This window comes from Talpa occidentalis, unplaced genomic scaffold (assembly GCF_014898055.3).
Source record: "Talpa occidentalis isolate TD23 unplaced genomic scaffold, MPIMG_talOcc4v2.1 talOcc4.13, whole genome shotgun sequence".
Taxonomy (NCBI): Eukaryota; Metazoa; Chordata; class Mammalia; order Eulipotyphla; family Talpidae; genus Talpa; species Talpa occidentalis.
Genome location: NW_023601322.1, coordinates 65,526,167 through 65,550,258, shown reverse-complemented (window position 1 = coordinate 65,550,258; position 24,092 = coordinate 65,526,167). Strand labels below are relative to the sequence as shown.

At 40.4% G+C, this 24,092-nt stretch overlaps 1 protein-coding gene across 5 annotated transcripts in view; it reads left to right on the top strand.

Moving 5' to 3' along the window:
- ARHGAP26 (Rho GTPase activating protein 26) overlaps positions 1 to 24,092 on the top strand; it is a 506,434-nt gene that overhangs the window by 190,450 nt on the left and 291,892 nt on the right. For all 5 annotated transcript variants that reach the window (XM_054694289.1, XM_054694290.1, XM_054694288.1 and 2 more), the window contains 5 exons: positions 476 to 577; positions 4,753 to 4,863; positions 11,675 to 11,779; positions 13,504 to 13,633; positions 17,398 to 17,498. In XM_054694289.1, coding sequence (XP_054550264.1) covers positions 476 to 577; positions 4,753 to 4,863; positions 11,675 to 11,779; positions 13,504 to 13,633; positions 17,398 to 17,498 — 549 coding nt within the window. The remainder of the gene's footprint in view (positions 1 to 475; positions 578 to 4,752; positions 4,864 to 11,674; positions 11,780 to 13,503; positions 13,634 to 17,397; positions 17,499 to 24,092) is intronic.

Sequence of the window (24,092 nt, the reverse complement as noted above, 5' to 3'; positions counted from 1 at the left end):
TGGGATATTTAAGTTTATTAAGAAGTACTTATTGAAAACTGTCAAAGCTGTATCTACCCTTAGTCTAGACTTGTCCCATTTAAGCTGTAAGTGGATCTTCTTGTTTGGGGACTAGCTTCAGAGGTAACTTCCCTCCTTTGCTTTTGAACACCCTTGTGAGTTAGAAACTAGAATTCTCTGTTTCACAATGGAATGTGGTAGAAGGTGGAGTGCTGGCTTTGCCACCATTAAATAATGGGATTTGCCTCATTTCTGGCATTGTAGTCTAGGTGCTTCTATTACAGACAGACACTCAGAATTGCCTGGCTGTTGGTGGGGTGTTGCCTGGTTTAATGCACATGATTTGAAGAGGAGGAGTTGGGTTGTCTGTTGTTCTAAGGTGATGAAGAAACTATGAAGATTAGCAGAAAGATCCTGACTGAGCTTGCTTTTATTCCTGCAACATTCTCATCTTTTCCTCTTCTCTTTTTGCCAGGAAGCCAAAAAGAAATATGACAAGGAAACAGAGAAGTATTGTGGTACCTTAGACAAGCACTTGAATCTGTCTTCTAAAAAGAAGGAATCTCAGCTTCAGGAGGTAAGAAACTTCACTAGTTTCCTGAATAAGTGTTTCATTTTCACATGGTGCTGTGGATATGTGCTGCCGGCTCTTTACCAGAAAATCCTTAGAGCTTGATCCTTATCACTCATGTGATACCTGGTACTGGAAGACCTTTATGTCTTTCTAGCCACGCCACACCCTTGCTGGCTCTCCAGGTGTCAATGGTAGAGCAACATATGCCTGTCAAGATCACATTCTTTTGTGCTGGACAGCCCTAATTACTAGAATATGCTTCTTCCTTTCGTATTAAGATCTGTTTTCCTGTTTCTCTCACCCTTGACCTTGATTCTGCACTCTTACTTTACTTTTTGATTTCTGCTTTATGTTGGTGATTTGAAATGTCAGCATGTGAAATAATGTTGATTTTTAATGTCATCCTTCTTTAATAGTAATTTTTAAAAATTATATCAACCGGTACTTGACATCAGTATTAGTCTTTTTGTTGTTGTTGTAGGCTGTGTTTTATTGTCATTCATGTATTTTGTGTTTTGGTAACTCTCATTTCAAAAAATAAATTCTCTGACCTGTCTTCTGGTCTTTCTGGATTTGCATGGGGTTGTGCTGTCGTTGACTTAGATGGAGAAGTCAGCTTTACAGCCAGGAAGTTGTGACCATTTTTATTTAGGTCAGTGAGTTTTGCAGTGAGGGAATTTATGTTTCTGGGAGACAGGACTATTTGCTAGTAAACTCCAAATTTGACTTACACGAAAATCCTCTTATTTCACTCTTAAATTGCTTGACCTTTTCCCGGGTATAGGCTAAATAGAGGCTACATCTTCCAAACTAGCACTCTTTTTTTAATTTTCTTTTCCTTCTTAGCAAATATCATGCCTGCATTTCTGCCAGGTGGATGTTCATATGAAGATGGCTAGGTCAAAGGTTGAAAGATAAAGATAACTTGGCAGATGGTGGAATCTACTCCCCTCTCATCAAGGATTTGTTACACAACTTCACTTAGGAATCTGCTGTTCTCAGAAGTCAGCTTTGAACCAGTTGTTTGAGTGATGATGAGGATTTAACAATCCCAGCAACGAGTGTTTATAGTGGACTTTGTGCATTAGTTTTTGGTCAGCCAGCGTAGAGCAGTTGAGTAGTGGGTATGAGTTGTAGGAAGTAGGAAATACTATCCTATGTCAAATATGACTGAAAAGGCTAAGGAAATGCTTATTTTCATCAGATGGCATATAATAGACTATTCCCAGATACAGGCATCAAAAGATACCTAAGTGTAAGTAAATTATCCGTGAGAGGTGTATAATTCTTGTTAGGAGCTGTACTGATCTCTCACATATCACTTATTCTTTTAGCATGATTTGGCATTAGTATTTGGAAACTATATTTAAGGAAAGTCTTTTTAGCTCACCGTGGCCAGGTGGTTAGTGGTTCAGCAGTCAGATGACCATGTACCTTTAGTTTAAGTTCTCAGCTTTGAGCATGTATGTGATTGATTTTTCAGAATTGTTCCCTGATTGAGGTGCTCTGAACTGAATTCTTTAAAATTGTAGCCCATCCCTAGATGCCTAGTGGTTGAAATGACAGGACAGGGATGTGGAATGACACTGCCCTCTAGTGGATGACTTTAAAAAATCTTTGTCTTTAGTGGTTCAGAAGCTTCCTTCTGACAGTATTCATTCATGCAATAAATATTCACTGGACACTTCTGTGAATGTCTACATAGGCATCGGTGTCTTGTGGCAAGTGTAATGAATGATCAACTGTTGTTAAGGAATTTTTTTTAAAGATTTATTTATGCATACAGGAACTGGGTTACAGGCTAGAGGTGTGGGGTGTAAGAGAATTCACCAGAGACAGAGTGGGGAACAAAACAGGCAGACTGACTGAAATACACTGCTGAGGGGAACAGTGGGCAAGTCAGGAAATGTCTGCTGCTCCATGTGAGTAGCTCCCTATCCGGCCGCTGAGGATCAAATGTGTGCTGCAGAGAGCTTCATAATGCTGTGCTTAACCCCTTGTACCACCAGGGAGGCCCTAGGAAACTTTTTTTTTTTTTTTTTAACAATATTTGCTTCACCCCACCCCCTCTGGCTGAGTCCCCTTAGAATTTCCTTCCCCAAGGTACCCATGCACCATCACCTCAGTCCCCTGTGCTCCTCCCTCCCTCCTTCTCATCCCTCTCCCTCCTCCTCCCCTGCAGTGTGTCTCTGATTCATAATTGTCTGTCTTTGCTTTGTTGTGTTTTGTACTGTTACTATTTTTTTTTACACTGATGTCTTATTTGGTTCCCTATATTCCCCTATATTCCTTTTATAAGTAAAACCATGTGATATTTTTCTTTCTCCTTCTGGCTTATTTCACTGAGCATAATTCTTTCTAGCTCCATTCACGTTGCTACAAAAGGCATGAGTTTATCTTTTTTGATTGCTGAAAATATTCCATTGTGTGTATATACCACATTTTCTTGATCCAGTCATCTATTTTTGGGCATTGGATTGTTTCCAGGTTTTACCTATTGCAATTAGTGCTGCAATAAACATAGGTGTACAGGTGTTCTTTTGAATCAATGTTTTTGTGTCCTTTTTATGTTATTTTTTAGTGAAGCACAGAATGATTGGTGGATTTCAGACTAGATTTAGTTTCTCAAGTAACAGGCATGGAAACTGTCTGGAATGGCCTGCCACATGGGTTGGGATCCTGGCTTATAATTCTGTTGAAGGCAGGGAGTCTAAGGGCATGGTGAATTTGTAATCAGGGCCCAAGAGAAGAAATGAATAAATGAAAATTCCACGCACTAATAAGGAAACATATTGGGAGATAAGATAGAAAATACCTGGAGTAACCTATTTAAAATAATATTATCAGTAAAGGCTTCTCTAAAGAAATAACTTTTGAATTGAGACCAGAAGGGTGAGAAGGAGTGAGTCAGGTGGTAGAAGCTACAACAGTGTACTTTAAGTTGTGGGTATATCATAAAATCTGAATTACTGGATCAAGAAATAGAGTGGAGTAAGCTAGAACACTATGAAAAATAGGAAAGCATATCACACTTAATTTTAACTGTATTTTAGATACATGTTATAATGCAAAAGGTATTTCTCACTGTGCACTGAAGTTAAAGAAATTGAATATTTATCGAGGGAAAGAGGTTCTTAGGCAGAAGGAATGCCAAATACAAAGTTTGATTGGTGAGAAAGAGCTTGCAGGGTCAGTGGACAGGAAGGAGCTTAGTGTGACTGGAGCAAAGTGAGAGTGCTTTAGGGTGGGATGAGAGGAGGTTGGAGGAGTGGGCAGGTCACATAGAATCTTGAAGATTATGATAGCAGCCAGGGGAAAGCACTGTGGGGGCAGAAAAATTGTCCCTTTTTCTCTTTGGGGTCTTTGGGTAGCCTAACAATTGAGTTCACATAAAATAGGTTAATAAGAATAAAAGCCCCAAATTTAATTTTACACACATAGGGTCCCCTAAAATATGAGCCCCCAGGGTACATTGGGCTATGGAAGTGTATATGTTTGTTGTCCTGAGCTTAGACTGGAATGGGTCTGTACTTGAAAGGGAAGGAAGGCAATTCATAGGACACAAGAAGAGCAGATGTCTCCCCTGCCATACAGAGGTCATTCAGATAAAAGGTTATCTCTGGTTATATCTCTTCTGGGCAGCTCCTTTAGCCAAATTCTTTGAGGCAGCTAAGGGAGAGGGTAAAGTTTTTCCTGAATCTGCTAGGACTTGATTGTCTCTTGTTCAGAACAATCCATTGTGGGGCCATCTATTCTGCTCCCCTTTATTGTTGAGGTGGGCACATCTGATTGTGGTTTTAAGAAAAGTGCAACCTTGTGATTTAAGGACAAGCAAGGGTTCTTGGAGGCAGATGGATCAGGATAGAAATCCCTATTCTGCCCTGTACTAGCTGTGTCAGGTTCCTTAATGTCAGCAGACTTCATTTCCTATAAATCAGAGGTAAATGAAGATTAAATAACTAAAATCAGTGAGACTAGACTAAGGTAATATATATACACCTATCAATATAGTGTCTGGCACAAAATTAGTGCTCAGCTAACCACAATCAGTTTTTGTCTTTGCCCTGTACTGTTGGATTTGTTTTAAAAAATCTTCACCAGAGACTTTTTTCAGCCTGCTGCTGAATGCTCTCCTTTGATAATGATGTGATTTTTCTCAAATTGCATCTTGTTTGTAGGCGGACAACCAAGTGGACCTGGTCCGGCAGCGTTTCTATGAAGTTTCCCTGGAATATGTCTTCAAGGTGCAAGAAGTGCAAGAGAGAAAAATGTTTGAGTTTGTGGAGCCTGTAAGTAAATGCTCAGTGTACACCCTGATTTCATCCTCATCCCCCCACCCCCGTTCCAACTACTGGTACATTTCAGAATGCTCTGAGTTGTTCATTAAGAGATGTGCCATCTGCCAGGTGTCAGTGCTTTGTGCACCTGACCTACCTGGCTTGGTCCCAGCAGACATTGCCCTAGAACCCCAGCCAGTAAGTCAGAGCCTTCAGCAATGGTTTCTTCCTCTTGCCAGCCTGTATGACTTCTGAAAGCGAATGAGAAGAGGAGTTTTCACCTTGCCAATCAATAGGGATTATACCTTAACTTCCCTCTTCCCTGTCCCCTCCATTCCTCTCTCCCTCAAAAAATCCAAATGTCGTAGTAACACAAGGAAATGGGGATATACATGACACCTCTCTCTTTTTGCCCCTTGAGTTCAAAGCTCCTCCTTACCCCATTCTTGCATTAAAAAGATACTTCAGAAAGTGATTTCTCACTATCCATTTATTATAACCAAGCAGCATGGAAAGTCCACTAAATGGACCATGCTGAGATTTGAACTTGGGCAGAGTCCCAGTGGATTGGGAAGGTTATAGTGCGGGAACAATTTTAACTTTAGTTTAGACTCCACTAGCCTGGTTTCATGCAAATGAGGTGCTGCCCCACCGTCTGTAACTCTCATGTTCAGAGGCCACAGTCATGAGAATCTGTGGAGATACCAAAAGAACATATGCTTCTCAAACATCTAACAGCCTGTCTGTTAGACATCTTACAGACCATGAATGTTTCAGTGAAAATGTAACCTCTGATTCATATTTAATCTTATATCTGTAAGTGTTGCTGGGTAACAAATAACCATAAAGCCTCACACAACAATACATTTAGTTCTCCCCCGTCTATGTTCTTTAGCCAATCTGTACAGACTGGGTTCAGTTGGACAACTCTCATTTAGGTGAACTTTCCTTCTTTTGCCTTCCTACTTTTCCCTTTCTTTCTTCATTTACTCTCTTTTTCTGTTTCTTTTTTAAGAGAAATCTACAAGGACTTATCCTTGAATATCCTGGTATTCTACTGTAGCATATGAGTATGATGAGGTTTTTGAGAGGCAATATAACATCACTGTTAAGTGCTCTAGAACACATGGCTTGGGTTTAAATCCCAACTCAGCTTTTTTCTTTTTTTCTTTTTTTTTAAAAGATTTATTTATTTATACAGGCACTAGGTATAGTCAGAAGCATGGGAGGGTAAGAGAATTCACCAGAGCCAGAGCGGGGAGCAGAATAGACAGACTGACGAAATACACTGCTGAGGGGAGCAGTGGGTGGGGCAGGAGAGGTCTGCGCGCCATTTGGGGCCCTTGCCGGCAGCCAGGGATCGAACCGGCGCTGCAGAGGCTACTGGCAGCTTCGCAGCCCAGCTGCTCACCCGGTGCACCACCAGGGAGGCCCTAACTCAGCGTTTTTCTAGCTGTTTGTTCTCAGGGAAATTATGTGTCACTGAGACTCAGTTTTCTCACCTGCAAAATAGGTATAATAATATTACCTACCTTACAAAGGCTTTAATGAGATTGAGTTTGTCCATATAAGATGCTCAGACAGTGCTAACGTAATTAGAACCCAATTATCATGTAATTGCTAATAATATAGTAAGAGAATTGTTATATAAGTGCTATTTATATTATAGCAATCTTATAATTGCTAACTCAACAATTATTTTTTATTCTGAGGTAGAGAAACATACCAGTTTTGACCACCCAGGGTCTCCTCAAATGAGCAAATGAGTCAAATGCCAATATTGACTAGCCTATATATTTTAATAATGTCTTGGTAGATCTAAAAGCATTCATTTCTGAATGTCATAGAAAATGCTGAAGACCCAGCTGCTGTATCTGAGGAGTTTGCAGCTTCACTGGAGAAGCAAGATACAGAAAGCAGTTCAATGCCAGGTTGGACACGAAAGATGATGTAGAAGTGCCAGAAGGGTCGACGGTATAGAAAACCATTGTGGTTTGCAGATGCTTTTCAGGCCAGGAAGGGAGGCACCTGGAGAATTAATGAATAAAATTTCCTGTCTATGTTAGAGTGAAGATACTGATAGGGACTTGCCCAAAGTGGAATTAAATGAATTCATTGGGAAACTAGGCATGGGAATTGTTGTTTAACCTTCAGTTTTTTATAAAAGCTCTTATTTTTGAGCAAACCAGCTTATCAGTGGTGATTTCAGGAGCTCTGGATAGAGAGAAGATAGTCATACAAGGAAAAAAAATCTACTGATTAGATCCCTATCATCTTGAAGTCTTAGAAATACAAATTCTAGATCCTAAATATAGGGGTGGGTCCCCATAATCTCTACTTTAGTAATTTCAATAGGTTATTCTGATACATATTCAATTTGAGAACTGGGATGTATTGTACAAAAGAAGATCATGATCTGGCAATTGGTGTTGCTGGAACTATGTCATATACTGTGCTAGCAATGAATTCTTCACCTACATTGTGTCATACAATCCTTACAACATCTCTCAGGGCAGATAACTGTTTTAGCTCTATTTTAAAATGAAGAAATGTGAGCACATTTATTTACTTTTCCAAGACCACATCTAGTAAATAGCAGAGCTGGAATAGATATCAGATCTCACTCTTGATATCTGTGAAATAGCATTTGATTGCTTACAGTTTGGAAAGGAGATTTAGCCAGCAAGAAATCTGCTGAATTAAGTTGTCTCAGGTACCTGATGTGGCGATTCAGATCTTGAGTTGGATACAGTCAAGGGAATCTTCCAGTCATTCAGGGAACCTCCAGGTACATTAACTTGTTCATTTGTTTCTTAGAAAGTAACTTCAAATACCAGAACATTGCTGACCTTCAATAAAGAAATGGAATTTTAGTGTTCCCAGGACAAACAGAATTCTGGGATCTAAATAATATATATTTTGTGTATGTCCTAGAAACCTTTATTTTCTTATTGAAGTACTTAATGTTCTCAAGATTTAAATTGCAGATAATGACTTACTGAATCTATGAAGGTGAAGCCATGTTCTGCCTGTTCCCTGAGTTTTCGTAATTGAAGGTTACCTAGTGCTACTCATTTTCCACTGTCAGGCTCTGCTTCCTCTGAGTGTCACCCCTTCAATATTTCTTGGTGTTGTCCCTTCCTGTCCTTTCTCATCACTTCTGCCCCCATTACAGATTTCTATTCTTTCCTGTGGTCTGTTGTATCCTGACCTGGGCTTCCCTTCTCCAGTCTGGCCTGGACTCTGTCACTACAGTGCATTTTCTGACATATCAGTTTGATTATGTTTCTTGCTGCATAGCTTCCCTCTGCTCTCCTGTGCTAAAAGCTCATTATATAGATGATCTTCATTAATCTGTACCACAACCCAGAGCAGTATTAAGTACTATTACTATCCTCCTGTTACAGATGAGTTGAAGGGATTTACCTGGCTTACCTAGCCCATCTTTTCATCACTTTCCTGGCTGCCCCTCCCTTTGTTGTATGGATGAGTGATTCTTGGGAGCCATTTTCATTTGCTGGAGCAGCTATAATAAAGCACCACAAATTGGTTGTCTCAGAACAACAGAAATTTATTGCCTGATAATTCTAGAGACCAGAGGCCTAAGACTGAGGTATCGCCAGGGCCATATTCCCTCTGAAAACTGGCAAGAGGGCCTCCCTGGTGGTGCAGCGGTTGAGCGCTGGGTTGTGAAGCTGCCCGCAACTTCTGCAGCACCAGTTTGATCCCTGGCCACCGGGCGAGCATCCCACATGGCGCGCAGACCTCTCCTGCCGCCCGCTGCTCCCCTCAGCAGTGTATTTTGTCAGTCTGTCTGTTCTGCTCTCTGCTCTGGCTCTGGTGAATTCTCTCACCTTCCTGCGGTTCTGACTGTACCCAGTGCTCGCATAAATAAATAAATAAATCCTAAAAATAAGTAAGTAAATAAATAAATAAATAGATAAATGCTTTCTCTAAAAAAAAAAAAAATTGAAAACTGGCAAGAAATTACCTTTCCTTTTTTTCTTTCTAGCATCTTGTGGCAGTATTTATCAGTCCTTCCTTTATAGAGGTATCACTTCAATCCTCTCTCTTCATATGGTTGTTTCCCCTGTGTGTTTCTATCTCCATGTCCAAATTTCCCCTTTTTATAAGGTTCCCAGTCATTTTAGATAGGACCTAATGGCCTCATTTTTACTTGATTACCTCTATTATCTGTAAAACCCTATTTCCAAATAAAACTGAGATACTAAGGGGTTAGGACAGTACTCACACTTTTGATGGAGACACAATTATATTTACAATTTCATTTTTGCTTGTTTTTTTGTTTTATAAATTGTATCTGTGTTGTCAACAAGGAAATAAGAATAGATTTTTCTTACAGTTATTCTTTGAGGGGGAAACAAGGGTGGAGAAGAAGGCAAAGTAAGGTAGGGGAAGACTTTCCTTAGGTATTTCCTTTGTTGTGTAGTGATTTTATGTCCTGGCTGCTTAGAGCAGAGCCTGGGTGGACATACTGACTTCTCTTATCTGATAACCAGATGAGGCTACAGCAACTTCTTCCTCTGTGTTTGAATAGAAGACAAAGAACACTGTTGTTTGAGGTAGACAGATCCTACCATCTCTGGAGTCCTTCTGGGCCTCTCTCTTCTCCCTTGGGAGTCAACTTTCAATTCCCACTGGTGATAAGTTCAGAGGTTCATAAAGTGATAGGGGATGTCAGAAGGGGCATGGGGAGATAAACTGCTGGAGGGCAGGAGGAAGGGAAATGGGCCAAAGATAGCAATAGCTAAGGCATTATTTCCCATAGAAAAATAGACAATCAGGCATGATACCAAAGAGAGGGAAAACCAAAATTGAATACTATACTATTAGTAACTGTCTGTGCAGAGTCTTAGTGAGCCATCTAAGGGTATTTAATTACCCTGAGCAAGAGAGGTCTTGCTCACTTTAAGTGAAAGATAAATCAGAGTTAATGGGAGGGATGGCCTCAGAATTAGCTGCTGTATCTTCTTTGTTATTTTCCAGTAGGGGATGGTTCAATGCTTTGGAGAAGTGATGGGGTACAGCATTCAAGGATAGAACGGGGATGGGGACAGATAAGAAAGATTAATTTTCTTTGTAATCACTGACATTAGGTTTGGCAAAGGAATTTTCCTCTATTACTGGAGGTACCTAGAAGAAAATGTATTTGACTTCCTTGTAAACATAAATTTTATGTAGTTTGTAAACTACATTTTATTTACCAAATTCAAAGACTTTGGTCATCTTTAAAGAAAAGAGTTCATTATTAGTCTTTGGTGCCTCTCTGTGGCTTACCATCATCAGTCATTGATTTAATTTAGGGATCTGTATAGGAGACAACTCTGTTTTTATAGCCAGAGACTCAGCAAGCCCACACACCCCTTTCCCATGAGGATCTAAGAGGATAGATACCCCAGGGACAACGGCAGTGGGAAGTCAAGTTCACATTATTAAAAGATGGATTTTGTCTGACTTCCCAATGTAGAGCTCTTGGAAACTGGCTTAGCCCAAAGATAGGTCTCTTCTTTGAGCTCAAGGAGGGTGGCACGTATCTTGAGGCAAACCATCCCTGCCACTAGCAAGGTGGGAGAGCAGTGAGGGGTGAGATGAATTCACTTTGCCACAATTGTTAGCGCTAACTCTTAGAAAAAGAGAGTTAAGTGAAAATAAGCAAAACTGCTTAGTAAAGGTATGGTCATTTAGAAACTGAAAAACTAAACATAATAACATATAAAAAAAAGCATCTGTGTTTTCATGTAATATGTGGTAGAAGCAGATCAGGAGGTCAGAGTAGAACACTCAGGAAATGTCAGTGGGCATAGAGAGAGGTTCAAATTAAAACAGGATGGTCCCCAGATGTGGTCAGATTTGAAAACCATGGTCACACTTTGATTAAAATTCTTTCTTCAGGTTAAGATTGAGAACTGAGGCAAGATATATCATATTGGGAAGGGATCATGAAAGTATAACAGTGAAGTTTGCATATAGGCTTGGAGAAGAAAGACCCAGAGAATGTTTATTTAGCCTGGAAAAGTGCAGGGTCTCAGGGTGGGGCCAGTAATAGTTTTTAAGTATATTGAGGCAACTTGTGAGAAAGGCATGAAAAGATAGTCTCCCTCCAGTAAAGAGTGAACAATGAATGCGCCTACTTTTAGCCCAAAGAAATTGAAATGAGAATCTAGGGAAATCATTGTAACTGAAAGTATGGGTACATGGGAATCTTTTAATAAACGGATCCATAGTGTTTACTTGTGGATGGTTTAGGGAAATGCAGAAATATATTTTAGCTGAAGTCTGATCTTGATGATTCTCTTTGACTTGACTTTCCTGTTAGACTATAGGCTAAAGACATCCCATTTTCCTTTTCTCTCTTCCTTGTTGGTCATTAATATAACTAAGTCATTCTACATGATAACCTGGTTCTATAAATGTATTAGAATGAGACTGAGTTGGATCCCCTGGTCTTTAGTTTCTGAAGAAATGATTTTCTTAGGGGGTATTGGGACTCACAGGGTAAGATCTGGATGTTGGTGCTGAGGGTACCTAGTTTTCAGTGTGGCTGCCATTTATTCTGTGTTTTGGGGCAGTTACTTCTCTGAATCTGCTTCCTCATCATTAAAATGGAGATAACAGGAGTACTTACCTCATAGGCTATGAGTATTCACTGAGACAGGGCATGGAAAGTTACAGGGCCTGGCATGCAAGTAGTTTTTATTACTTTATTTGCTAGACTTTCAAACCAGGGCTGGGAACTCAGATACAGCTATATAATCCATCTTTAGCTTGCTTATGTAGCTCTGTCCTTCTTCCTTCACTGCAGCTACTGGCATTTTTGCAAGGACTCTTCACTTTCTATCACCATGGTTATGAACTGGCCAAGGACTTCGGTGACTTCAAGACACAGTTGACAATTAGCATACAGAATGTGAGTAAAAAGATAAATTTCTTTACCCTGGAAAGGAAAGAACAACAAAATATGGGTCTGCCAGCATAGATATCACTTATTTGGATTAAAGTGAGTAAAGAGGATGGGTTTCGCTTGGGTTCATAGGGCAGTTGGGACTTGGTGGCCCCTGGTCAGAGTACCCTCCTCTTCTCCATTATTTCAAAGCAATATTTTTGTTCTCAGAAGTGCTGCTGCTACTGTTTTGAATCTTTAGCACCAGGGTCAGGATTTCCTTTAACCGTGGAAAGCCTGCCCAACCCAGCCTCCCTTTTGGGCCTCTAGGTGCCTGGCCACACAGGACCTTGGAATGTGTGTTGGGGAAAGGCACACATGTGACCTCTAGCTCAAACGATATGTCTTAGTTCAGTTCTTGGTGAGGCTAAGAGGAAATCCAAGTCAGTGTGATTTACTTCCAGTCTCCTTTCCTAAATTTTTTTAAAAAAAGATTTATTTATTTATTTATTTATACAAGCACTGGGTGTAGTCAGAAGCGCAGGAGGGTGAGAGAATTCACCAGAGTAAGAGCGGGGAGCAGAACAGGCAGACTGATGAAATACACTACTGAGGGGAGCAGTGGGCGGCAGGAGAGGTCTGTGCGCCATGTGGGACCCTCACGCGGCCAAGGATCGAACTGGCACTGCAGAGGCTGTGGGCAGCTTCGCAGCCCAGTGCTCAACCACTGCGCCAATGGGCAGGCCCTCCTTACCTAAATTTTAAACAGCAGGACCTTTCAACACTCAGAATCATGTTTAGGGCTCTTGGTTATGGTTACATCTTCATCGTGTTCCTGGGTGTGTTCATCGGCAAGTTGTCTTTGTCTCTGGATGAAACCCAGGAAAGAAACCCTTGTGGCCTTTTGGGTGGTTGTGTGTTTTTTCAGAAGCCGGCACTTGCCCCCACATCGTTCTTTGTGTCCTCTTAGAGAGCAGAAGTTGTAAAGTGTCAGAACAGAGATCATAAAGCCTGATCTCCTCTGAGGCTGAGTCTGAAGTAGTGAGTCACATGGTGTAGGTGACAGGGGAGTGTCACCTGTGTGACAACTTCGGGGCAGCAGGCCCCTGTCAGCGAGAGGCTGGGTTGTGGTAGGTGTGACACAGGCCTTAGACAGTACTCCCCCAGATTTCAGGCCCTGAGCTGGGAAGGGCTTTCAGAGCAGCCTGAATAGAAATCAGGGGGCAGGCTTTTGACCTCTTCCCTTTGCCACAGGCATGACTAGGCATTGGCTGCAGGCTACCTTGGGGAAGCGGGAAATCTTGAGTGAAGCAGCTCCTTTTTGAGGAGGGAATCATCTATGAGCCATCAGTAACATTCTCTGCAGCCAGAGAAATGAGCTCTCAGTCTGGAAAGGAGGGGGGTGGTATATCTGTGGACCATCTGAATCAGAAGCACCTGAGATGCTTGTTTTAATGCTCATTTCTGGGTCCAGAATTAATCTTTAGGGATGAGGCCTGGGCATTTGTGTTTTCTACAAATTCTCCAGGTACTTTGTTTGGTCTCTAGAGTTGGAGAGCCCCTGGACTCTAGGACTTTAAGGCCAAAGTCCTTAAAGTACTTCTGAAAGTGAGTATATGCTAATTCCTAGATAGCTAAGTGTTTCTTACTTGTGTTTGATAAGAAATCTATAGGTTGTGATGTTCTGAATTGTGTTAGAGATGGGAACAGGATTTCATTTCTTTATTTGAATAACATTCCCTTTACCCTAGACAAGAAATCGCTTTGAAGGCACCAGGTCAGAAGTGGAATCACTAATGAAGAAGATGAAGGAGAATCCACTGGAGCATAAGACCATCAGTCCTTACACCATGGAAGGGTACCTGTACGTTCAGGAGAAACGTGAGTGTCTGTGAGGATGCACAGCTTGGGATGCACTTTTGCCTTTTGCCCTTGGCGGGGGCAGATGCAATAATGCCCAGCCTACAGTGGTATAAATACAGGGTTGGGTGAGTGAGTATTTCATAAGTGATACATTCTGTTTTATTTGTAACCTGGAATTCTTTTGGAAAGTTGGAATTCCTTGAGGCTCTTTGGTGATCCTTCTCTCCCTGGAGAGTCACTTTATTCTGGAGCTTCCTGTACCTTAGTTATGTAAGCATCCATACCTTGGGCAAAGGGCCCTGGGAAAGGATTTCTTCTTCTAGATTTTCTTGTCTCCCTGCAGTTATATCCTTGGTGGACTTAATAGCAAGTAATTTTATTTTCATTTGAGACTTGCTTCAACAAAGTCCAAAACAATCATGACTGAGGCACCCTTCTCCTCAACTCCTGCCTTCTTAGCTCTTAAATTTTATGTATGAAAAGTAGAAACTAAGACTCTTTATTTCATTCTCCTCCAATGTGATCTCAAGGAAAGAAATGCCAGGGGTTTGTTGCTAACCAGGAGTTTTTGGTAAATACTTAGAAATTCATGCGCTCAGGCTTTGGGGCTGTGTTGCTGGGGAAGCACTTCCAGACTTAATTCATGCTTGCAGTGCCAGGGATAAAAAAAAAAAGTGAATTTCTTCCTTTACTTGGTAGTTCTTGTAGTCTGTCACTCCTGCAAATTACTCCTCTCAGATTTTTGCAGATTTCCTGCCCTTTCATGTCCTGTTAGGTTAGGCAAATGCCTTAACTCTTCCAGTTTCCTGATAGAATAGAATTAGAACTCTTGGTTTCAGTGATTGTTCCAACTAGTGATTACTCAAAAAATTTTTGGGACTTTAAATTGTTTCCTGACAATGGTGGTAGGATCAGAGAGTGAAGGCATCAGTTATGATGAGGATTTTCTATTCCTTATTCTTAGAGGGATGAGTCTTTGAGGTTTGTAAGAAATGGAAGTTACTTGAGTTGTGTATTTCATGTGCACTGGATTATTTGCTCATGTATACTTCCACCTTTGCTCACTGAAAAGACCTACCCCTGAGTTTTAACTTGATAATACACATATTTATTAGGATCATAAAAATATAGTTCATTGTCCACTTATAATACTTAATTTATCCATATGTTCACTTACCTATATGAAATCAGTGTTGCTCTTTTTCATGCTCACATTACAATGACAATTTTACTCAGACACTTCCTGTGCTCTTAGAACATTACTGTCTTGATTATTAGAAACATGTTTGCATTCTCTAACACTTAGTCCAGAGCACATCATTGGGTTACAGCTCTTTTGTTTGTTTGCCAGTTTTTCTAACTTACTGTTTTGAAATAATTCCAAACTTACAGAGACTTGCAAAAATAGTGTAAAGAATACCCATATGAGCTTTACCCAGATTCATGAACTTGTAACATTTCCCCAGTCTAATCATTCTTTTTCTGGGTGTAAGTGCACATCACAGTTACAACTTATACATTTTTATTTTTCTGAACCATTTGGGAACAAGTGGCTTCTATGATGATCATTTAAGTCAGCATACATTTTCTAAATACAGGGATATCTTTTGTAGCCATAGTGCAGTCACACATAGAAGACATTAGCAATGATACGGTCATCTTATGGTCTATATGCAGATTGTGGCAGTTATTCCACTCGCGTACTTATAAAGCATTTTGTTTTCCTCCAATAAAGGCTCTTATGTTGCAGTTAGTTGTTATGACTTTAGTCTCCTTTGATCTGGAAGAGATCCTCAGCCTTTCTTGGCATTTTTTGACATTGATGTTTTTGAAGAATGTAAACTAGTTCTTTTTATAGGATTTTCTTTAGTGTGGGTTTGGCTGATGTTTCCTCACGATTAGAGTCAGGTTATGTATCTGCAGTCAAATCCCACACAAAGTGATGTGTGTCTTTCTTCAGGTACCTCACCCAGAGGCACAGGTTGGCCACCTGATCCTCAGTGGTGATGTTAATTTTGATCACTCAGTCAAGGTGTTAAACTAGTTTCTCCACTGTATAGTCATTATTTTTCTCTTGTAACTAATTAGCAATCTGTAGGAATGCACCTTAAGACCACGTGCTTCTCCTCATCAAACTTTGTTTCCCAGTATTTAGTATCTGTTGGCAAATCCTGGCCTGAATTTATCTTTAGTATGAAGGTTGCAAAGCAGTGATTTTTTTTCAGCTCTCCCACTCCCTCCATATGTATTGCCAGTCAGTGAATTGTAGCAAGCTACTTCCCTTCTCCTCTTCTTGTCTTTTTTCTTCCTTCCTAGCTTCCTTCCTTCCTCTATTCCTCCTCTCCTCCCTGCTTATTCATTCACCTTTCCTCCCCCACTTCCTTCCTCCATCCATTTTTCTGTTGTCAGTGTGGACTTAATGGATTTTCTTTTTTTTTCAATAGGCTAAATCCATTGCCATCCTTATTTGTTTTGGTGCTCACATTGCACAAGATACAGTTCTTTTTTTTTTTTTTTTTTTTTAAGATTTATTTACTTAGGCATACAGGAGCTGGAGTACAGGCCAGAGATGCAGGGGGTGAGAGGATCCACCAGAGACAGAGTGGGGAACAGAACAGGCAGACTGACCAAAAACACACTGCTGAGGGGAGCACCTCGCCATGTGGGTTTCTCCCTGGCCAGCCAGGGATCGAACTTGTGCTGCAGAGGCTGCAGATTGCTTCATAGTATGGTGCCCGACCCCTTGCGCCACCAGGGAGGCCAAGATACAGTTCTTTTGGATTCTTTTATGTTATTGGATTTTTTTTCTCCAAGCCTTGAAGATGCATTAGAATCGTTGGCATTTTATTTGTGCTCGATGATCCACAGTAGACTCTTGCTTTTTAAATTTACCAAGCGATGTCTAACACTTAGCAGTGGTAGTCATAGTTTGAAAAATAATTACTAAAAGTCTGCTAAATCTCCTTTCATTTTTTTTTGTTTCTATTTCTGCTATGTAATCTTATCTACAAGCATCTAAGACTAGTATTGATTGAGATCCTACATGCTAATGGTGCCTTTTTCCTCTGACTACTTTGTTGTTCAAAATATTGTAATTGGCCAAGTTCCAGGTAAAATCAGGGACTTTGTCAGTGTTTGCCCATAGGGCCACTCCCTCTTTGCTGAGGAATAATTTTGGAGGATGAACTAATTAGATTACATTTGGGTGTGTACATTCACTTCCATTTCATCTCTCTGGTGGTTCTGAGTTTTCCTTGATTGTGTTTCAGATCCACATAAGTTTTGCCTTAAGTAAAATTTGAGGGGTCAGAAGGAGGTCAGAACCCCTGGGTGACTGTACACAGACCCACTCAGCAGCTGTGAGGAAGTATCTAGTCATTGCACCAGATGGGAAGAGTGACAAGCACATTGAGGGACCTGTCTGTATTCTCTCAACCATCTTACTCCTATCAGGGGGCAGAAAGAGACCTTCACATGGAGACTGATGATGGGAAAGTGAATTAATTTCCCCAGGGAACCTCTACTTCCCTTATGTTTTAAAACCCACTGGATGCAGCATTTAGTGGGAAACTGTCTTCCTTGGTCCCTGGGGAAAGTCTTGGGTCGGTTCCATTTCCAGTCTGTGGGATCAGATTTCTGCCTATTCCAGTCTAGCTGGTTTGGAGAATGTATTACTCCTAGATACAGTTTAAGAGTATGTAAACATTGTGGGTTATGGGTTGTGTGTTTTTCTTCATTTAGTGGTCATGTAGAGATGTTTTATTGGAAATATTACCTTGCAGGTCACTTTGGAACTTCTTGGGTGAAGCACTACTGTACATATCAGCGGGATTCCAAGCAAATCACCATGGTACCATTTGACCAAAAGTCAGGAGGAAAGGGGGTGAGTTCGTTTCTCAAACTTAATGCTTTATTTGCTTGACTAGAATGTAATAATTATAATACATATGTAAAATAGACCTCTGATGTGTCACTATAGTTTTCTTAATTTTTATACAAAATTTTCAGTTTGAGTAGTACCCTTAAAAGTCACAAAACAAGAGGATTGTTCTTATTTTTAATATTAGAAACTGCAAACAAGAAAGATCTTTATATTTCATGTGTGTGTGTATATATATATATATATATATATGCACACATACACACATGTATATAATATTGAGTCTATTAAATGTTAGAATGCTAGATGTTCTTAGACACTAGACATTCTTGGATGGTATCCTATGGACTGATTCATTTCACTTCCATATGACGTGTGGTGGGCTACCAATTTGCAGTGTAGATGGTCCAGTACATGACCATTTAGTGGTCATGTAGAGATGTTTTACTTTATTTCTGTGCCACAGATAACCCCAAAAAATAGTGACTTTAAAAAAAAATGAGGGCGGGAAGAGCACAAGGGACTATGGTGATGGTGAACTGATGGTGGAAATTCTATGGGGACTACATCTGAGAAAAGAAAGCAAACATTGTAAAAAAAATGAACAATGATGTAAAAAATATATAAATAAATTATATATTTAAAAAACAAACAAAAAAAACACCACCAGTCATTTTAACATTTTTCATAGTTTCTGAGGGTTAGGATTTTAGCAAGCATTTGCACTGGTGGCCCTGGACTTGGGTTTCACATGCGGTTCTAATCAGAAGGTAATTAGAACTGAAACAGTGAATGTCTGAAGCAGCTTGTAGATGGTCAGATACTCATTTCTCTCTATCTCCTGACCCTCTCTTTTCCCTAGAAAAGATTCCTTTAGAGTCTTGGGATCTGCCCATCTTGTTTCTCTACACAGGTTAGCTTGGGCTTCCTCACAGCATGGTGGCCTCAGGGCAGCTAAAATTTCAAAAGTGAATATTCCAGTGACTAAAGCAGATGTGGCATCTCTTTAACCATCTGGCCATAGAAGTCATAGAGCCTTTCTTTTGTGGTATCTGTTGATTAAAACAGTCCCAAAAGCCCACCTGAGGCCACCACATTGCAGCAGGAGAAATGCTGACCATACTCCATGAGAGGAGCATGAGAGTCACACATATGAAGAGTGTGTGGGACAGTGTGTCCTTGTGTCTGACTCTGGAAGAGCTACATCAGGCTCGCCAGGGTTCCTGCAGTGAGAGCTCCGTGCTGTGCTGCCATGGTTCTCCTCTCCTCTGGGCACACTCACTGCAGACTGAATGCCTTTCCTTTTTAGGTGATCTGTCTTTCTCTCTGGCTGCTCTTAATTCATTTTTTTTTTTTTTTAATTTGGTATTCTACTTTTCATTATGATGGTCCTAAGTGTGAATTTTCCCCCCAGTGTATTTGTATTGTGCTTTGGAATATTTGGTCTTCCTGAATTTGGATTGGTGCTTTTCAGAAACTTTGGAAAATTCTTACTGATTATCACTTTGAATTTTGCCCCCTCTCCCTTCTTTCTTTATTTCCATTTAAATAATAAATAAATATTTTTAGCAAAAATAATTACATTTTTCATGTCTTGAATCTCTGGACTGCATTCTAGATTATTTCTCTGGTTCTATTTTTCAGCTATGTCTAATTTGTTGATATCGTCTCCAAGAATTCCAGCCTTCTGTGACACATTTTTGTGCAATGTGCTGGGTTTGCCTGTGAGAGGTTATTGCAGTACAGAGGCTAAGCACGCAGCACTTGAAATCAGCCTTCCCCGGGTGATGGTGTTACATGCTGTTGTCCCTGCTGTTGGCTCCTCAGCCTGTGCTGCCCTCTTTGCTCTGTATGACTTCCAGTTTTTCTGCCTCTATTTCTTTGACTTAGTCTACAAACACCGGAGTTTGTCAGCATGCCTTTTCCTTCTCTGCTTCAAAGCAAAAATTTTTAAGCCCCAACATTCTTTTAATGTTTCTGCTTGGGGCAGAACAATCTCAGGAAAACAGGCATGGTAAAATGTCAAAATATAGAGACATTAGAGAGTTGGAAGAAATATCAGGAATCTATGTTAACGGGTGTAGTTGCAAAATGGAAACAGTTAGGCCTGCTTCTTTTGGGTCAAAGCATCATCCTTTCCAACCCTTCATCCTTCTAGAATCAGTTTCATTGAGTAATTCTCTTAGATGGTCTTTATTTTGGGCCTTTTTATCTTATGCTTTCTTAAACCTTTAAAGAACAACTCTCTTATGTTTTCTTTTTCTTTTTTTTTAACACAGTCAGATTTATTCTTTCTTAAAGTTAGCCAGCATCCTGTAAGTTGCACTTTAATCTTTTTTTCTGTTTTTTTTTAATTTATTTTATATATTTTTTTACATCATTTTTCATTTTTGCACAATGTGTGCATTTTCATCTTGGTTATAGTTCCTGTACAATTCCCATCCCCCTTATTTTGACTGTAATCCTTCCTACCCACCTTCTGCCACCGTAGTGTGTCTCTGGTTTATAGTTGCTTGTTGATTTTGATTTTTACTTTATTATAATTGGTCTTTTTCCTGGTCCCTTATTCAGGTTTTCTAGATTCCTGCTATGAGTGAGACCATCCGGTATTTTTCTTTTTCTTTCTGGCTTATTTTGCTGAGCATGATCCCTTCCAGCGCCATCCATGTTGCTGCAAATTGCATGAGTTTATCTTTTTTTGATTGCTGAGTAATATTCCATTGTGTATATGTACCACATCTTCTTGATCCAGTCATCTATTTTTGGGCATTTGGGTTGTTTCCATAGCTTAGCTATTGTAAATATGCTGCTATAAACATAGGAGTGCAGGTGCCCTTTTGAATAATAATTCCTTAGTTTTTTTTTTTAATATGTGCCATTCTCACTGGTGTAAGATGGTATCTCATTGTAGTTTTGATTTGCATTTCCCTGATTACAAGTGATGCTGAACATTTTTTCATATGCCTGTTGGTCATTTGCATTTCCTTTTTGGAGATGTTCCTTTTTAGCTCTTTTGCCCATTTTTTGAATGGGTTATTTATTTTGTTTTTGTTGAGTCTCATCAGTTCTTTGTAGATTTTTGTGATCAGTGCTTTGTCATTAGTGTTATGTGCAAAAATTCTCTCCCAGTCGGTGGGGTGTCTCTTTGTTTTGGTAATTGTCTCTTTTGCTGTACAGAAGCACTTTAATTTGATGTAGTCCCAGCTGTTTATCTTTGCCTTCACTATCACTGCTTTGGGTGATGAGTTTTTAAGGACGTTACTGAGGTATATGTCATGTAGTGTTTCACCTATATTTCCTTCTATATATTTTATGGTTTCAGGTCTTATGTCTAGCTCTTTAATCCATTTTGAGTTGGTTTTTGTGCATGGTATGAAGTAGTAGTCAAGTTTCATTCTTTTGCATGTAGCGACCCAGTTTTCCCAGCACCATTTATTGAACAAACTTTCTTTGCTCCATTGCATATTCTTTGCTCCTTTGTCAAAGATTAGTTGACTGTAAATCTGTGGGTTTATTTCTGGATTTTCTATTTGGTTCCGTTGATCCGTGTATCTGTTTTTGGTCCAATACCATGCAATTTGGATTATTATGGCTTTGTAGTGTAGTTTGAATTCTGGGCGTGTGATACCTCCATTCTGTTCTTTTTTTTTTTCAGGAGAGTTTTGGCTATTCAGGGTTTTTGGTGGCTCCATATGAATTTCATTAATATTTGTTCTATTTCTTTGAAGAATGTCATTGAAATTTTTATTGGAATAGCATTGAATCTGTAAATTGCTTTTGGTAGGATGGCCTTTTGATAATGTTAATTCTTCAGATCCATGAGCTGGGGATGTCTTTCCATTTCTTTGTGTCTTCTATTTCTTTTAACAGTGTTTTATAGTTTTCTTTGTATAGGTCTTTTACCTCTTTTGTTAGATTTATTCCCGAGTATTTGATTTTTTTTGTTTCAATAATAAAAGGGATGGTTTTCTTGATTTCTTCTTCTTCAGATTTATTGTTTGTGTATTGCCGGTCCTGCCTGCAGGCCGACGGGGTTCAGGAACACGGTGGAGGGGCTGGGGATGAAGCGTGCACTCTCTTGGCTGGAAGCAGGAACTCTCTCTATTCTAGGGGAGGGGCTATCTCTCCGAAAGCCTGCGCATGCGCTTTACGTGGATTTGCAAAAACCTGTTACTGTTGCATCAGCCTCCGCTTTGGGCTGAAGCGACTCATCCTTGGGCGGAAGCGACCACCACCCCAGTTCCCCCTGCTGGTGTAAGCCTGGTACTGACAGTGTATAGGAAGGCTACTGATTTTTGTGTCTTGATTTTGTATCCTGCTACTTTACTGAACTGATTGATATGATTAGTTTTTCTGTGGAGTTTTTGGGGTTCTCTATGTCTATTATCATATCATCTGCGAATAGTGATAGTTTGACTTCTTCCTTCCCTATTTGGATTCCTTGTATGTCTTTCTCTTGTCTTATTGCTCTGGCTAGGACTTCCAGTATTATATTGAAAAGCAGTGGTGAGAGTGGACAGCCTTGTTCCAGATCTTAATGGAAATGCTTTCAATTTTTCACCACTGAGAATGATATTGGCTATGAGGCTGTCATATATGGCCTTTATAATGTTGAGGTATGTTCCTTGTATCCCAAGAATTAGTTTAATTCCAAGGGTGTGTGTCTTGAGGTCCCATATACTGCCCTGGAGGTGGGGTGGCTGGATCGCCTGCTGAGCTCCAAATCACTGGATCTCCCCCTGGGTTCCAACTCCCTCCCAGGCGGGGCCTGGCTTGTGGGGGTCTTCACCTCACCTCTGGGTGTGGGGGCCAGCCCTTCCCCAATTCCACACAGTCTTGGTGGGTTCTGGAGGCTAAGATCCCTATTCTAAAATGGCAAGTCAGAAGGGCACTTCCCTGTACCTGTAGAGATAGTGGTAGACACCTCGTTGGATTGTGAAGAGGTTTATATGATTTAGTTTATAAAAAGTTCCAGGGTCAGAGGGCCTCCCTGGTGGCACAGCGGTTGAGCGCTGGGCTGCGAAGCTGCCTGCAGCCTCTGCAGCACCGGTTGGATCCCCGGCCACCGGTGAGGGTCCCACATGGTGTGCAGACCTCTCCTGCCGCCTACTGCTCCCCCCCAGCAGTGTACTTCGTCTGTCTGCCTGTTCTGTTCCCCGCTCTGGCTCTGGTGAATTCTCTTACCCTCCTGCGCTTCTGACTGTACCCAGTGCTTGTATAAATAAATAAATAAATCTTTAAAAAAAAAAAGAAAAGTTCCAGGTTCAGAACCTGACACCTAACGAGGACTGTATGAGTTTGATATAATGATAATTTTCACATTTATATCATACTTTATATTTTTCTAATTCCTTTTCCTTCCCTATTTTATCCTTTTTGATAGTTTTCTTCCTTACAAAAGGAAGAAACTGAAGTTCAGCAAGAGAAAATAATTTTTTTTTTTTTAAATTTAGATTTATTTATTTATTTATATAAGCACTGGGTACAGTCAGAAGCGTGGGAGGGTGAGAGAATTCACCAGAGCCAGAGGGGAGAGCAGAGCAGGCAGACTGACGAAATACACTGCGGGCGGCAGGAGAGGTCTGTGTGTCATGTGGGACCCTCGCCCGGTGGCTGGGGATCGAACCGGCACTGCAGAGGCTGCGGGCAGCTTCACAACCCAACCTTCAACCGCTACGCCACCAGGGAGGCCCACAAGAAAATAATTTCTAAGGCCATGAAACTCATGAGTTCCAGAGCCAGTAATCAAACCTTGATTCTGGAGTCTTCCATTTCCTGAATCTGCAGCTAATGATAATAATAACAACAACAACAACAATAACAACAATAAAAAACAATATATAATGGTAATCTATAGATGAATAATTTTCCATGACATCACTCTGCTTTGTCAGCTTTAGGGTGGAGAAAAGATGATGACTTGTGTCTGGGGGTGACACCTTCTCAATTTATAGGAAAGAATCCTGAGCAGCCTTTGTATTCATGTTTGTTCAAAGTGCTCCTAGGAGCTGGAGGTAGATTGAGCATAGATAGTAGGGTGTTTTCTTTGCCTGACATACTTTTCCTCTACCTTTCTCCCCTTCCACTGTCTTCTTTCATTTATTTTTCTTTATTTTTTTAAAAGATTTATTTATTTATGCATACAAGAACTGTGGTACAGGCCAGAGGTATAGGAGGTGAGAAGATTCACCAGAGACAGAGTGGGGAACAGAACAGGCAGAGTGACTGAAATACACTGCTGACGGGAGCAGCGGGTGAGACAGGAGAGGTCTGCTGCACCATGTGGGTAGCTCCCTGGCTGGGGATCGAACTCATGCTGCAGTGGCTGCAGATAGCTTCATAGGTTGTGTCTTAACCCCTTGCGCCACAAGGAGGCCCTCATTTATTTTTCTTTAAAAGTACCTGCTCTGAGTAGGTATGAATTATTCTCCAAAATCATATACAATGTTGTAAACCGCATGTTATTTCAAAAACAATAAATAAACAGGTATGATGAAAATAGATAAATAAAATACAAATGAATATTCAGATTCCAGAATTCTTTAAAAAAAAAAAAAATAAAGCACCTGTGTTGGAGGAGATGTGAGCACGTCTGCT